The 16,647-nt window shown below is 35.0% G+C and overlaps 1 protein-coding gene across 5 annotated transcripts; it reads left to right on the top strand.

The window, feature by feature from the left end:
• Window positions 1-329: 329 nt before the first annotated feature.
• On the top strand, window positions 330-14,799 carry LOC101254056 (protein HESO1). Of its 5 annotated transcripts, XM_010314787.4 has the most exons (11): window positions 384-504; window positions 1,369-1,448; window positions 1,571-1,674; window positions 2,931-3,119; window positions 3,323-3,499; window positions 6,474-6,658; window positions 10,291-10,386; window positions 12,512-12,557; window positions 13,424-13,530; window positions 13,652-13,753; window positions 13,833-14,799. In XM_010314787.4, the coding sequence occupies exons 3-11, from the start codon at window positions 1,605-1,607 to the stop codon at window positions 14,568-14,570; spliced, it is 1,710 nt and encodes a 569-aa protein (XP_010313089.2). In that variant the 5' UTR covers window positions 384-504; window positions 1,369-1,448; window positions 1,571-1,604; the 3' UTR covers window positions 14,571-14,799. The 5 variants fall into 5 exon arrangements, with proteins under 5 accessions (XP_004250756.2, XP_010313090.2, XP_019066635.2 ...); XM_004250708.5 differs by lacking the exons at window positions 1,369-1,448; window positions 1,571-1,674 and adding an exon at window positions 1,449-1,534 and having other exon boundaries at window positions 330-504; XM_010314788.4 differs by lacking the exon at window positions 1,369-1,448 and having other exon boundaries at window positions 333-504.
• Window positions 14,800-16,647: the final 1,848 nt, after the last annotated feature.

The following is a 16,647-nucleotide window of genomic DNA, read 5'->3' as shown; positions in this document are numbered from 1 at the left end:
TCGTCTTACTTGTTTCTCTCTTATGTCGCCCGCGTATCTCATATGAGAGATACATGCTAATTACACTAGATTATTCACTAATGTTATTGAAACAACACAATTGTTTGTTATATTTGATTTGAAAATCTTCTCATTTTCTTGATGTCATAGAATATAAGTTAGAAAAGAAAAAAAAAAGCGCTAACCTTTCCCAGCCCTTGGCCCTTTTAGTATTAGGTTAAGTTTGAACGCGCTAGCTTTTCAAATTCCTTGACCCGTTAGACTCGAGCGGAACGGATCCTTTCTATTTTAACTTTTAATAACTAATAGAAGAAAGAAAAAATAAAAGTAAATAAGAGAATAAAAATTGATAAAGCAAGCCAAGTAGGACAAAACAAATCTTTTGCTAAATTCTCCAATGTAAATAAAATAAAAAATAAAAAATAAAAAAACCCAAACTCCATTGTTAATCCTCACATCACCCCCAAGTCACCGGCGGCGAGCAACCGAATCCATTGCTTGAAGGTGAACTTTTCCCTTCTCTTTCCCCTCTCTATTTGCTTCCGTGCTTCCGTGATTGAACGGTGTCAAAATCTCAATTAGTGAGGATATCAACATGTGTTTACAAATGAAGTTTTTGCGTTAACAATTTGAATTTTCCCCAAAAATTGAAAACTTAGGGATCAGTTGATTATCTAAAAAGTAGAACACGCTTCAATTGGCTGGTTTTGTAGTTATACCTGTGAAATTTTACATCGAAATAAGCAGAATTCATTGTAGTTTGTTGGTAGAAAAAAGTTGTAATTTTTGTTGATGTTCCAAGCTATCGTTGGGTATCTAAAGAAGTTGAACTTTGTATTTTAAACCAAGTTGTGCTTCTAGAAACACCGACACAGAGCAAAAAAAATGAAATATGATTCGGAGTTATTGAATTGAGATTTGCCATCCCAACTCTTTGACTCCTGTGCAGTTTTGGGTTAGTGGAGCAAGAGAAATAAGTTAAATGGAACTCCTCCTTACTGGCCCAAAAATAAGATATTCAATGTAGAATCAGAATAATTGTTATATTCCTAGTGCTGTTCCTTCTATCTTCATCTGAAAAGGATGAATCAGAAAATATATATCTGATGTTGCACCTGGATCAAAAAGTAGTTTCCATACACTAATTTTCCAAAAATACCTTCTGAGAGAAGTTCTATTAGTTGTGCTGTACTTAATTTATCTCATGAATTATGTGTTTTTGTCCATTGTTCATAGTTAATATTCACTGTTCTATCAAAAATACAAACTTTCTTTTGTATCATTAGGTTCTTATCTTTTTCTTTTCTTCTGATTCTTGTTAGATTATTTATTATACTATTATTTTTTAATTATGAGATTTATCAGCAGTTTTTGTGCACCTTCTTGCCCACAATTGCTATAGTTGAAGCTCTTTCTCTAATCACTTCTCGTGGTAACGATATCTGCAGGTGAAGTGTTCATTTTTATTTCAGTTGTGAATTAATGATCGTCTAAAGGTTGATCATCTTTAATACCATGGTTTTATCCGTGGAAGGTTAGTATTTCACTGCTTTGCATGCTTATTTCACAGATGTAAATGCCATCTTAAGACCAAACGGAAAAAAATGTTACCTTTAAAAAACACAAGGAAAAGGAAGAAAAGAAAGGAAAGAAGTAAATGGTGCTCTAACCAAGGTCCACAGATTCTCAGGGTTCATCTTTCTCCTTTTTCTTTGTTTTCTAATTTTTTTTCTAGATTAAATCAGCTTATGATCTCTTTTTTTGATACGTGGACTTTATGTGTCTTTGACACAGGATGATTGCTATATTTTGTAAAGAGAAAAAATCATTTGTGGTTGTGTTTTGCTAATTTGAAGTTGTATTCTTGTATACTGGCTTTTGTCATTGTTCCATTTTTCTTTATTTTTAAATTATTTTCTGTAATAAATTGAGTAGACAAGCCCTAATTCTTATACTTAAACCTTACGCGTGTGTTTAATGATTGTGTCTGCTACTTGAGTTGTAGTTGTGCGCACAGGCACCCATTATTTAACTTTCAGGATCATTTGCTGATACTGTTAAGGGTGAAAGGAGAGGAAAAAACTCAAAGGTGTAGCCTAGATGTCAATGAAGTGGACTGAGAGCCATGGGGTCTCATGTTCAAATCCTAGTAAAGACAAAAATACTAGGTGATTTCTTCTCATCTGTCCTAGCATTGACAGATAGAGTTACCTAGTAGACTGGTGGGAGGTGATAGGTATCCTGTGGAATTAGTCGAGGTGCGCGTAAGCTGGTTTGGACACCACAATTATTAAGGAAAAAAGGAAGGAAAAGTAAAGAGGATGGTGGTGAATTTTGAACACAAAAGTATTGTATTTTTGATTCCCTCTCCGTCTCTTCCCTTGCGGATCCTTGTATGACATCTTTAATTCCAGATAACTTGGATTCAAAGTCATTTTCTAGTAGTTTTTGAAATCTTCATTCATCTTTGACCCAATCCTACAAGAAAATTACGACATCTAGAGTCTTCCGGTGAATGAGCTCCTTCGTTCACCAAGTCGTAGACATCCTTGGTGTCACAACTGCTTTTACATCATGAGCCATGACGAAAAGTACGGGAAATCGCCTTGTCTTGTCCTTCCACCTTGTTATTTGGTACAAATTTTGCTGAATGATTGGCGTTAAAACTACAAGTCTAAGATGGATCATATAGTGCAATCAGCTGATGGATTGCACTTCCTTTTGGGGGATAACCTCTGCTGATTGAACTTGTATGATGATATTGAATGCAGTGGTGATTTTGGTTGTTCTTTATCACCTTTTGGTGAAAGTCTTACTTCTTCTGTTGGCTGAATTCCTATTTATGATTTGAGTTACTGCTCTATGAGGATATTTTTCTAACTTTAACTTGCTAGTGAACATGTCATCAACTAATATAGCTATGATATCAGTTCTGTGTAAGGAAGCACAACAGTGTGAACAGAAGCAGAGGAAGAAATACACAGCCACCTTGGAACAATTATCGGCATTTGAAGTATTGCTTGATGAGGTTTATGTGGATTGTCTCCCTAAACCAAGCGATTATGATGCTCGAAGAGATTTGCTTCGTATCTTTAATGAAATAGCAAAGGAGGTTTATGGTAATTGAATAACAATATTTCTGTATTATGCTATTTGAATTTCATAATCTTTTGATGTGTGAGTTACACAATGTTCATCAAATTTGTCAGGCTACTTCTCTTTTCATTGTTATAAGTAGTAGATGGGGGTGGGGAGTCAAAATTGTAAATCCGTAGCATAGGGCCATACTCTCTGTACAAGTGCTCATTACTCTTTGTTTCAGGCTATTCTGCTGATGCTCCTGTTGTTGAGGTGTTTGGTTCATATTCAATGGATTTATTCTGTGTTAAAAGTGACTTGGACCTATCTGTCAACTTCACCAACAGAAAAGTTAACATTACACGGGAGAAGAAGATTCAGACTCTGAGGAAATTTGCAAAAAAGTTTTATCAACTTCAGAGTAACCTTTGAACTTGTTCTTCAACTTTCTGTGATTTTCATGCATATTGTTCCTTCAAGAATCTTGTAATCCTAAAATGTCATCATAGTGAGGAATGAGTAAGTTTAGGAAGGACTTTGAAAGCAAGTACTTAACACTGGCAAAATGAGCTAAAAGTTTAAGCATATTCTGGTTGATAAACTTACTGTTTATATTGATAGGCTTTGCAAGGGAATATGGAATTGTGGTAATTTGGTCATTACACGATGCCTGTTCATATTATACGTAATGGTGGTGACGGCTCTTTATAGAATTTCCTTAGATGCTAGTCTTAGTTTATTTAGATTTGGTTTGTGCGGGTGGGGTGGGGTGGGTGGGTGTCTTAAACATGTGTAAGGAAATGGGAGTATTTGGGTGGGTTGTGAGATTTGACTTGGCTAAGTCGGCTACACTAGGTAGAGTATCTAGGATGCTTTCTGTTAGCAATTTACTAATACTAGTTTTTTGTAATAAGTTGTTTAGCTCCATGTCAGTTAGGTTTTTTTTTTTTTATAACTTTAAGCTTCTAGAATCAAATTCGTAGATATTAAGTTTTTTTTTTTCAATCCTAGAATACCTTTCAGTTATGTAATTAAGTAGTCCAATGAATATTATTATTATTTAACAATAGTGAGTAGTTAAAAGTTAATAATTTGTTACTTCTTCTTATATGAAATTCCTTTGTACTCGTTCGAGAAAGTACGACATTGAGAGGCATTCTTGTCAAATTAAAGTTTATACTTATCATATTGTTATACTCCTAAGACCTAATATGATTATCCTTGTAATGTTATTCTCTCGTTACCTAAATTTATATCTTAGAAGTTCCATACGTTACTTCGATGACCATTCTAGCATGCTCACTGTAGGGGTATTACATTCTGACTCGTAAGAATTTTTTTTTTTGAAATCAGTAACTTTGTATCATATCAGGGATCCAAACAGTACTTGGGTAGTACTGAAATCATAATTACAATAGAGCTCTCTAGTGTCTTCCCTCGCTAGCTATAAAGAATCTAGAACATCTATCATAGACACGTATCATTAAAGTAAATCTGATTACACCAAAAATATAGCAGTAAGATGTAGTTCAACTTGATCTGCTGCACATCATTCTCTAAGCTCTAAAAACTTCTGGAATTCCTCTCCTTCCAAATTGTCCACCAGATACAAGGTGGGGCAGTTTTCCATCTACTCCTATCCTTAGCATGTGAACATGTTCCCTCCCAGTTCTTATCCTCTGTTATCTTGCCTGGCATTGTCCATGCTATGTCCTTAAGGTTTAGGATGATTCTCCTCAGATGAACTGTGTATGGACAATGCAGAAAAGATGGTTGACTGGCTCAACTGTTTCTTTACACGGGAAGCATATTGAGCACAATGTCATACCTCTACCCATCAAGTTGTCCATGGTTAAAGTGGTCTCCTTTGCTAGTCACCTCTAGGCTATCACTCCCTGCCCTAGCTACCTTAAAACCTTTATCTATCCATACAAATAACTGTTTTGAACATAGTGTTCAGTCCTTCCATGGCAATGATAAACAAGAAAGGAGACAGGATCTCCTTAAGAAATTTGGTCCCCTACTTCATTCTTGTCCTCCTAAAGACTTGGAGTGTTGTGGGTGTCTTATCCTCAAGTCATCCTCGAATTTCCAAGTTTTTTCTTTAGCTATGTAGTTCTTACATATTACCTTTGTTGATAAGACATTCTTCAAACGTAGTTTTCACACTTGACGATCCACTATAGCCACTGTTCCTTCTTGGAAGTCATGCCCTTTTCCACTGGTATGGTAGTAGTTCACTATTTTTTGGTTTAAACAAGAGTTGGTAGGGTAGATTTCATAGGAAACTTGTAAAAGTACCCAAATGGGGGGGGGGGTGTCCACCACTCTGTGGGTTGTTAGTTTCCAATTCAATATTCATTGAATGATGAATTGTTTGTGTGAATACAAAGTTACCCTTATCTAAAAAAAAAGTAATTCTTCGTACACGCTTGTGTTTGTATATTTCCTTCGAATTCATTTCTCCTCCTGTACTGACCAAAAAACTTATTAGCATTCTATCATTATCTTTTCTCCAAGTCAATAAATATCAAACCATTTAATTCCATGTCAATGACTATCTTTTCTTAGATCGATGCTAGGAGAACTTTGTGGTATGAAAATTTTCCCTCTGTTTTCTTCTTTCGCTCAGTCAGATATACATTTTTCATGTTCAAATGAAGAACATAGCAGCTTATTTGATTTAGTAATATTTATATATTCAAATTCAGTAAAAGTATAGAGATTAGAAGATATGATGCAGTAATGAAGCAGTGGAAGGGATTGAGCTGGCACTGGAGACATGTCTTGAATCATACCCATAGGGCCAATGCCATGTGCATTGAGTTATTCTACCAAAGCCCCTATCAACTACTGGATCTCAAGTATTTAAGATGGTAGAGATAGAAAGCTCTATGCAGTGACCAACAGATATACCATGATACATTTACAGTAATCTTCTGTTATTGTTGAGAATATAATTAAATAATAGAAGTGTGCTTTCTCTAACAACTTAAGCTTACACTGAGATTGAATTTCATTGCCACCCATATAAAAAATAATTTTCACGTGCTTGGCCCATGAAAAAGAATCGGGCCCACATGTGAACGTGTGTGTTGAGAATATAATTAAATACTAAAAGTGTGCTTTCTCTAACAACATAAGCTTTTAGATGAGATCACACACTTCAACAAATATGAAACAATTTCTTTGAAATTTCTTCAAAAACATACATATATATGTATGTATTTTTACAAGGTAAGAAGACTTCGAACTTCATTTCTGGTATTCAAAGTTAATTTTTTGATACCCATCCTTAGAAGTTGATTATCTTGACATGATATTTAAAGCATTTTCTGTAGTTATAGCTTCTATTAATGTTTTTGGTGACTCTGATGTTTAAAATTCTGCCTCAGGGAATGGTTTTGTTCGTGGTGTCAATCCAGTTACAACTGCCAGGGTGCCAGTTCTAAAAGTTGTTGACCGAGGAACTGACATTGAATGTGATATATCAGTTGAAAACCAGGATGGGATTTCAAAATCAAAGACAATTTACATGATTGGTTCCATTGATGAACGTTTTCGGAAATTGAGCTTCTTGGTAAAATATGCTTGTTGTCTCGCACACACAAATACACACATATCACAACAGAGTTTTAGCTTCCTTTGCACAGGAAAAAGGTTGCAGAATCATGTTAAGGATCACATTACATATTTGCAATATATTATGAATATCTTTCTTTTCTTGATATTTTTTTGGTGTCCTGGTTGGGAGGCCTTTTAATTGGATGCAGCCTTCGAATGAGGTCCTACATTTGTGATCTCATACATATACTTGGGAATCAGGAATATAAGAAAGCTGAAGAGTCTCCTCTCTTTTTGTTTTTGGTGGTGTTTTCATAAATATCCATCCTAATTTGGCCTCTCAACTAATTCATTCACCTTTTGGGATGCATTTTAATTGAAGGTTAAAAGCCTCCAAAAATGTTATTTGATGCGTTAATAATTTGAGAATATAAGGGACTTTTTATCCTGCAATTTCTGTTTGCAAGTTCTGAATTGGACTTCTAGGGGTGAGCTTCCATCATTAGGAGAATGTTAAGGATGCACCTCTTTGAATAGCAACAGACATAGTTGGAGCAGACATTTGGTGGACGAAAAATGAATTCGGGGTGCAGGCCATGTGCCTCTTTGATAAAGAATTCCGGAAAGAAAACAAAACCAGTACACTTGGCCTCAGTTTGCAAAAAGAACCTGATGTGAAGGCTACAAAATCATTGTAAACTGGTGCCCCAATTTTAGGTGGAGGAAATTTCGAAGTTGAGAATGAACTTTCATATGTTTCAAATTTGTTAATTGTTGGAGTTATTGCTTTGTCATATTGTCAGAGCTTCAACAAAATTGCTCGTGCGAGCAACCTAGGTTAAGAGGTTGTAAGACTTTTGAGAGCTAGAGCTCATATTCTAGGAAAGAAAGTACGAAGTATGTGGCTTGTACGAGTGTCTGTTCATAATCCATAGAAAGAAAAAAAAAGAAGCTTTTATGTGTATCTTCTAAGATTTGACAATGTACGGATGAAGCTTAATTATATGCTTTTTGTCTCCCTTTGCATTCAATTTTTGGAATAACTTGTATAGAAGATAAGACTGAGAGGTGACAAAGCCCCTGGGTCTAATGGTTATACTATAACTTTCTTTAGCAAATGTTGGGAAATAATTGGATCAGATGTCATAGCTGCAGTACAAAATTTCCATGATCAAGAAGTTTCTGAGAGGAGCTTCAATGCCACCTTTGTGGCACTTATATTAAAGAAGGTGGGAGCTGTGGATTTCAATGATTTTAGACCTATCAGTTTTGTTGGTATTGTCTATAAAATCATAGCCAAGTTGTTAGGTGAGAGGCTGAAGAATGTGATCAACAAATTAGTTGATGGTCATTAAATGACTTTAATAAGGGGAAGACAGATTACGGATGCAATACTAATAGAAAATGAGTGTGTGGAGGCTAGACAGAGAAGTAAAATACCTGGAATTTTATGCAATCTGGATATCCAGAAGGCATATGATCACCCAAATTGAGATTATCATTGGGATCCTACTGAAGATGGGCTTTTGCTGTAGGTGGGATCGGATGGACGGACCATACTTGCATCAGTACAGTGCAGTTCTCAATTCTTGTTAATGTTCACCAACATGATTTTTCTCTTCTAATAGGGGGCTGAGGCAGGGGAGATCCTTTGTCGCCTTTTCTATTCATTATAGCAATGGCGGGGATGAATGATATGCTCCAGACTACTAGAAATAGGTAAATACCAGAATAGACAACAACATAGAAATGTCTCATCTCCGGGCTTCACATTAATTGGGGGAAAGACCTTCATTTATTCAGTTAATATTATGGAGGAGATTCATTTTTGGGAGGCAAAGTGGGAGAGTTGCCACAGTTTACTTGGGTATGCCTTTGGGGGTAAACACAACTTAAAAGGGGATAAGAGTGGTGTGATAGGGAAGGGTGAAGTAAAGTTGACTGTTGACAAGTAGGAAGATGCAATATTTATCTGTGGGAGGGAGATTGACACTTATTAGTAGTTTGTTAGATGCTCTACCTACTTATATGATGTTCTTATTCCCATCCCCTGTTAGTCAAATGGGATATCATGAAAAGAAGCAAGGGAGTGGGAGGAGTGTAATCATGAATCTGAAGGCTCAAAATCATAGTTTGATGCTGAATTGGTTGTGCAGATATGCTACAAAAGGAGGACCAATATGGAAAGAAATTATTAGAAAGAAATGTAGGGAGGAAAGCAGTTGGACCACAAATTCAATCAATACTCCTTATGGGTGGAGTATTTGGAGGTTCATCAGGAATTTGTGGCCTAAGATGATGAGCAGAGCAAGATTAAAAGTGGGGAATGATATGAAGACTTCCTTTTGGAAGATAAGTTTGATTCAGCAAGGTGTTCTGCAACAGCATATATTATGCCAACAACAATCGGATACAGTTGCTTAAGTTTGGTCTTAACAAGGATGGAATCTGACTTTTAGGGATTTTAAATGATTGGGGAATGGGAGGATAACTGAGTTTTACAATACCCTAAATAATCTAAAGGGTTCCACTGGAAATTGGGATGTTATGGCATGGCTAGGAAATGATCAAGGAACTTTAACGGTGAAAGAGGTTTACAAGATTTTGAGCCAGTTAACTTTCCTCAAAATCTTTTTCCCTTCTCAAAAAAGATTTTGAGCGTAGTTAATATCAAGTAGGCTATCACGGAAAATGATTTGGGAAGTAAAAATCCCACTGGAAGTAGCTTGGTTCTCTTGGCTTATGGCTAAAGAAGCAGCGTTGACACATGAAAAGTTGAGAAGTACGGGATTTAATGCTCCAGATGTTTTTTATATGGGGAATGGGCAGAGATAACCAACCATCTCTTTTTGCACTGCAAAGGGACAAATCAATCTGAAAAATATTCATTAACCAGAGGGGAATCAGGTGGATGGTGCCAGGAAACACAAAGGAGGGACTAGACTGGTCTTTGTCCAATATGAAGGAGAGGTGGAGGGTTGTCCCAGCATGCATTTGGTTGGGGGGGGGGGGCGAGAGGAAGAGAGAGCACTCTTTACTATTTTTGGGGAACAGGAATGATTTAGTACAATTGAAAGATATTTTGATGTTTTAGGCAATAAGTTCTCTACTGATTTGGGGGACCGTACACTTGTTATAGTATACCTGTTAATATATAGAATGCTACCATTAAAAAAATGATAGCACTGCTGAAGATTTTTAGCTGTCAGTTACTTTATCAGCTTATTCTAATAAAAAATAGTTTCACCACATATATATGATCTACATGGACATTTTTACAGCAGTCACATGTATGAGTTGTCTTTGTTTTTTTTACTTTAGTTAAATACATTCAGTTCCTCGTTTTTTTTCTTTCCTTTTCTCAGTTTTGAGCAATGAGGTTTTTGAAGCCTCAGTTATGACTTGAATAAGGATTGATATTGAAACAGTTTAAATTTGATGTGATCAAATATGTGTTGCGATTCTCTTTTTGGGCTTGTCTAATATTTAGACCCATAAATTGCTTTGGGATTGATATCCCTTATGTAAACCAATATTTCTTTGGCTGTGTTTGCTTAGGTGCAATGTTCAATGTTATTCACTAAAAAGAATGTTTTGCATCGTTACTTCACATTTCTGTTTTTAGAACTCATGAATTTCTCTTCGCAGATGAAAGCATGGGCAAAAGCACAAAATATTAACAGCGCAAAGGATCAAACATTGAATTCTTTATCTATAATACTCTTGGTTGCTTTCCATTTGCAGGTATTCTTTTTAGGACAAGTTCATCATTTGCAGAAACCCTCAAGTTATCATTATTTTTCTATTTCCTCATTCTTTGTGACATACTAAAACCTCTTGTTAATCATGTCTTCTATTTGAAATTCCCATGTTTTCTATTCATCTGGATGTCATGTTAAAGAAACTTTAGGCGTCGAGCATTTTTTCGTTTTTCTTTGGGATGTTTAGCTGACGTGTTTTTATCTCCGCGTATAAGACCTTAGAGTTTATTATATGATAAGGGCTCCCGAATCTTGAATATGCTGATGCATCTAGTTCCTTAGAAATGTTGATTGAACTTTTTGCCATTTATTGGAAGACTATAATAAACAAAACTGCCATTTACTATTTTCTTAATATTTTTATCTTTGATAATAAATAAAATTTTGTTTACTATAAATTTCCATATTTGGATTATAAACATAGATATTGAATTCCCTTCATTAGCAGACAAGGCTTTAATAACTCACGTCAAATCATTAAAGGAAATTATTGAAAACTTACCAACTTTTTTTTTTTGACAAAAAGGATTACACTATCACGACAAGAAGTCATTTAAGGAAACATATTGTCCCTTTTCTTTTTCCTCTCTTAATTTCTTGGAGAACTTTTCCTAAATTATCAAGTTTCTAATTGTCTTCCTAGGCTTAGAGCTCGTTTGGATTGTTTTTGAAAAAGTAGTTTTTAAGTCAAAAATAATAAGTCAAACTGAAATGACGTTTAAGTCCAAAAAAAAAAAAGGTAGGGGGAGACCTTCTTTTGGGTTTTGACTTATTTGAAGTCATTTTTGACCTTGGCAATCATTTCCTAATTTATTTTTCAAGTTATTTTTTATATTTGCCAAACACTCACAAAAGTAAAAAATTGACTTAAAAGTAGGTTTGATCAACTTTTAAGCCAATCCAAATACTCTCTAAGTTGCTCGGATTCTTCACTTTTGGTGTTGCACCCGTGTCGACACGACATGGGTGGTGTGGGTGTAGGATCCATGTCCGATTTGGTTAACCAATTTTGGATACTTTGACCAAAATCGATGAAGAAAGTCCGGACAGTTTTAATGATTTCTATAATCCATACAAATGCTAAGGTGAAATTGAAGAAAACGCAATACATTTTTTATAGAAATTTCTATGTCACTCATTTTCCTTTTATCTCTTTTCAAGATTCTCCTCAAGTTCTCCACATAATATCTCATAATTTAGGTTTTATAACTCTATATTTAGATATTTCAATTACATTTAGGCGAATCCCTGCCTCCTTATCCATGCATGGATCCATATTCCTGAATCTTAAAAATTAGATCATGAAAGATCCGACCTCTAGATCCGCACCCTATCAGACACCCGCACTCGAGTCCGAGCAACTTAGTTCCTAGGGTGCTGTTTTTCAATAGAAATATGGCAATTCTCAATGTTAGTAATATTATTATGGCACGATTAAAACAATAAATACAAAAAGGAAAGAATTGAAGTAGTGAAATTTATACAAGACAAAATAAAGTATGCCTTTTTTCACATAAGTGGAGTTTGGCTAATTAGTTGGCGTAAGTTTCCTTTCACCTTGTATTTATCTCTTAGTTCTTTCCTTTTCTTAAGAACTTATCAATAATGTCGCTCTTCTTTGTTTTCTATTTTTTGTTCATGTTGAGAGTTCTATAGTAAATTCATGGACAAAATCAATATGTTTTTTTTATAGATAACCTACTATAATGCAAACATTAGTGATCGCTTCCACTAATTTGGGAGTTAAATAGTTTGGTGGTGTAACAGTTCCTTAATGACCAATTACAAATAAATAATGCATATGTGATATGATATCAGGTGAAATACCAGACAATCGTATGTTTGAGATACAATATTCATTTATAGGATTTTTTAACGTCAATTGCTACTTTTTAATAATTTTGTTTTTTCTTATTTCTGGTTTTATTGATTGACGTGAGATACACATGCAAAGCATGTACACTAAGTGACTAAACTAGTATATTTATACACATGTTTATGTGTGTATTTCTGATCCTCATCAAAGCATATAATTAGATCTTTGTATAGATTATTTATGAATATTTTTCCTCATCATAACTTACTCGGCTTAATTGAAAACCTTGCAGACGCGAAATCCTCCCATACTGCCTCCATTTTCCGCCTTATTCAAAGGTAAAACTCTGGCTTATTACATTTCAAGTTTCCCGTAAATCTATGTAGCATATTTGATTCTGGTTGAAATTTCTCAATCCATCATAAAAGGGCAAATTTCGTTTTAGAATCATTTTGGACTTCAGTATGTTTCTTTGAATATTTAGCATTTGATTTGAATAATTGCTATGTTGCTTAATTGTACTATTTACCATCTCTTAAACAATATCATGTTAAGTTTAGTTCTGGCATTTTAGGTTTTGGTATTAGACGTATGATGCTGTGCTGATATAGTGTTCTGTGAAAGTTATCTGTGAGGTTGGTTTTGTATTTAGTTCTTGTATATTGAGAGCTGTAAACAACTGTCAAGTCATATCCATGTCGAATGGTGGTGCTAGCTCAAAATTCAAGTCATGAAAAAGAGGTCATATTTAAGAGGCTTTTAACTTGGAGAAAGGCAAAAGTTTGTCTGATCAACCAGAAGAACGTATGCAAGTGCTTGTTCAAATATGAGGATCGTGGATTGTCATCTTTGAAGAAAACCGTTATCCTGTTCCATCTTGGTGCAGCCGTGAGTTGAAGGGAAGCTGCACCAAAAAAATTTATGACAAACATTCATTAATATACTATATGGACTTCATTGAGTTCGAGATTTAGGTTATATGAATGTCATTCATGTGCATGGAAAGTCTTAGGCAGAAAGCTCTAAAAGCCATAAATATGAAGCATTATTTTGCTTTGATGCGGCCTAAGTTTTCATACATCTCTTTAATTATTAGTCATGAATCTGTCTCGTTCTTTCTATTTCCAAGTATTATATATCCATCTTTCAGTTTGTATTTGATTGGTCACCGAGTATTTTAATTGACTTCCCATCTGTGTGCTAGATGGTAATGACTCAGTAGCAGTGGAGAGCTCTGTGTGTAAGTTTTCAAACTATGGAATAAGCAATAAAGAATCAGTGGCTGAGCTCTTTGTTTCTCTATTAAACAAGGTTGGATTTTTTATCCTCCGTTGGTATAAAATGGTTCATGTACCATGCAGGCTGCTATTTTTACATATTATGTTCTAATCTCTATATTGGCATTATATATAGTGTGATTTAACTATTGCAGTTGCTATCAGTTGAGAAGCTCTGGTCCGAAGGTTTGTGTGCCAGCACATTTGAAGGATCTTGGATATCTCGAACACGGGGTGATAGAGTTGGCCGTATAAATGTGATTGTGCTTGGCTTTGTCATTTCTTGACATGTTCTTAACAAGTAATAAATTTATGTCAGTTTAACGGTTTTCACAGGTTGAAGATTTCGCTGATAGATCTCAAAATGTTGCAAGGGCAGTAGGAGCAGTAGAAGTTAAACAGATTTACCGCTGTATCCAGCTTTCAGTCCAACACATATTTGATTTCTTAAATAAAAAGATTGGAGGGAACTCTTTAAGGGAGTTCCTATTTGGCCAAGATGTAGCCTCCAAGCTAGCTGGCGCTGGTACTGCAAAATCTGGAAAAAAGGAGGTGCAATCTGTTGCACTTTCAAAAGGAAATAAAAAAACTGTACATGTTGATTCTATCTTGACAAAAAGCAGGACATCTGTGAAAAGTCCGAGAGGGATGGCACAAGGAAAGCATAAACTTCTGGGGCCAACTGACTCCTCCTTGACAAAAAGAAGTCGAACAGATGATTGGTTGGGTGGCACCTTCTCTGAGTTGTCAAGAAGGCAGCCAGGAGAACAGCCTATGCCTTACTACTTGACGAATAGTTGGGGACCAATGTCAATGATCTCAAGAGAAGCCATGTACAATAGGCCTCAACCTGTTCCGTTTGAACCTACCTATGGAAGGATGAGATTCGCAGAACATTCTGGAGACCCAAATCTGATTGCTCCAGCTGTTCCTCATATGTTTCCGTCCAGGCACCCTATAGGTAGTCAAATTTCTTATGAGCCTCTGAGACATCCTGTTGGTTATCTTAATTCAGTTTTTGATTCTAGGCAATCCTCAGCATATATTTTGCCCCCTCATTCTAGGCGGTTTTGATGTGTAAGGTTAAACCTAATGATTCCCCATCAATGTAATTTTGACATGGGGATGTACAAGTTGAAACAGATACTAGTTTAAGGGTACAAGAAAGTTTTCTTTCTTCCTTTATACCTTCAAAGCTCTGAGTTTATACTTTGCATTCTATTCCAATCTGTATTTTTTGATAAATCCTCAGAGAGTAGAGTTGTCATGACAATTGTGTTTTAACTAGTTATTTTAGTCAAAATGCTCGTCTTATGGTTATTGATCTTATTTAACATCAGCCATCCCTTGATGCTGTTAAGTCCATTGCATCTTTACCCTTTTCACTAATAATATGAAATTATGAATATAGCTTAGTGGTTGTGGTTTCAATTTGCAAGCCTGATTGTTTATCATAATGGGAATGGGGATTTGGGCATTTGATGTTCATTGATTGTTGAAATCTTTTTCTAACTGTTTTATGTTGTGGGACCAAAATAAAATTAGTTGAGGATAGGATAAGAAATTAGTTTTGGTCCTATCTGTTGGAGTAGTTGGCAATACCATCTCATTTGGCATCAGAGAATGTAAATATGGATAAGAATTAATGTTTCCATCTTTTTTTGGAATATTAAAATTATCTTCTTTGCAGCTATCCCTATAATTGATTGATAGGAGTTAGGACAGTTGTTTATGGACAAGTAAAATGATTGCCTGATGAGTCATGGACATGCATTATTTTTTCTAATACAGGTTGATGAAATGATTGTTTTTAAGTATATATAACCAAGTTAAAAATCTAATGTCAAGAGCTTTATAATTTCGAAATATGCACAGAGCCCAACCATATAGTAAGTTATAAGGTTTTTGCTATAAGTTTTCTAGCACCATACTGATGACTAGTACAAAATTCTCAAAAGAAAATTATAGTACTATTGAAAGGAAACCAAATTGACCTATAATGTAATAACAACTTGAAAAGTGGTGCAAGTTGCAACATTGGATAAAGAGGCTATGATGGGTTAATGTAACAACTAACGACTTCTTCATTCACTTTTTAGGCTTTTAAGTTCTATACAGTACCGATAAAGTGTACAAATAATATATCGAGAAATCTAACATTAATAATATATTAAGTATAGTCCTAAAAAGTAAGATCTAAAAAGGTAAATTATATTGTATATAAATTTTATCTTTACCTCAGGAATAGATTTCTTCTGATAGACCATCAATCCTACGAAATAATCCAAAAGAGTCCAAAAAAAAGTTATAGAGGTACAAAAACAGTAACATAAATCACCGTTAGTAACAGAAAGTGAAGGACCAATAGAACTATCGGAATAATACTACAACTACTAATATGAACGAGCAACAAGAAAACACTTTTCTACGTACTGCTAACTTTCTGTTCTAATTCATGTCCTCCACACCGTCCTATCTAAAATCACGTCCTCAGTAAGCTAAAACCCTGTCATTCCTATCTAATTATTTTTTACCAGTACTTCTTCGGTCTTCATCTACCTTACGAAAAATCATCCATAGACAACCTCTCATACCTCCACACCGGAATATTCGTACTTCCCTTCTTCACATGCTCGAACCATTTTAATCTCGCTTCTCGCATCATGTCCTCTATCGAAGTCACTCTCACCTTGTTTTAGATTTCCTCATTTCTATTTAAGCTCTTGAATGTGAAAGTTCTTGACTGACCAACATTTTGTACAATACAAAAAAGTCAATCTAACCATCACTCTGCAGAACTTGCCTTTAAATTTTGATGGCACCTTCTTATCACGACTTTGCAGGAGCCGATGACTACTATGATTTATGAGTTTTTGACGAATTCCATAACCACGAGCAACAAAACGTTGTATGCTAACTTCCATTTCATCCATCCTATATCAATACAGTGAATGACAACATCATTAATCTCCTCATTTCCTTGACCGATAGACTCAAGATATATTTTAAATAATTATAGCAAAAATCCAATAAACAAAAATAATTGTGATCCAAAATTCATAAATTACATTCTAGCTTCGCCTTCAAAGCCAATAGTAAAACATATAAATTATTACAACTATCACAATACACAACTGTCAATGTCTTTTGT

The sequence above is a fragment of the Solanum lycopersicum genome, chromosome 11, assembly GCF_036512215.1.
Source record: "Solanum lycopersicum chromosome 11, SLM_r2.1".
NCBI classification, from domain to species: domain Eukaryota; kingdom Viridiplantae; phylum Streptophyta; class Magnoliopsida; order Solanales; family Solanaceae; genus Solanum; species Solanum lycopersicum.
Note: the sequence above shows the minus strand (reverse complement) of the source record. Positions and strands in the feature narration are given on the sequence as shown.

Excerpts from the sequence above, each read along its gene's own strand:
- LOC101254056 (XM_010314788.4), top strand. The coding sequence starts at position 1,605 with ATGTTACCTTTAAAAAACACAAGGAAAAGGAAGAAAAGAAAGGAAAGA. Across the intron at positions 3,500-6,473 it reads AAAGTTTTATCAACTTCAGA|GGAATGGTTTTGTTCGTGGT; the intron begins GTAACCTTTGAA and ends ATTCTGCCTCAG. Across the intron at positions 13,531-13,651 it reads TTGTTTCTCTATTAAACAAG|TTGCTATCAGTTGAGAAGCT; the intron begins GTTGGATTTTTT and ends TAACTATTGCAG.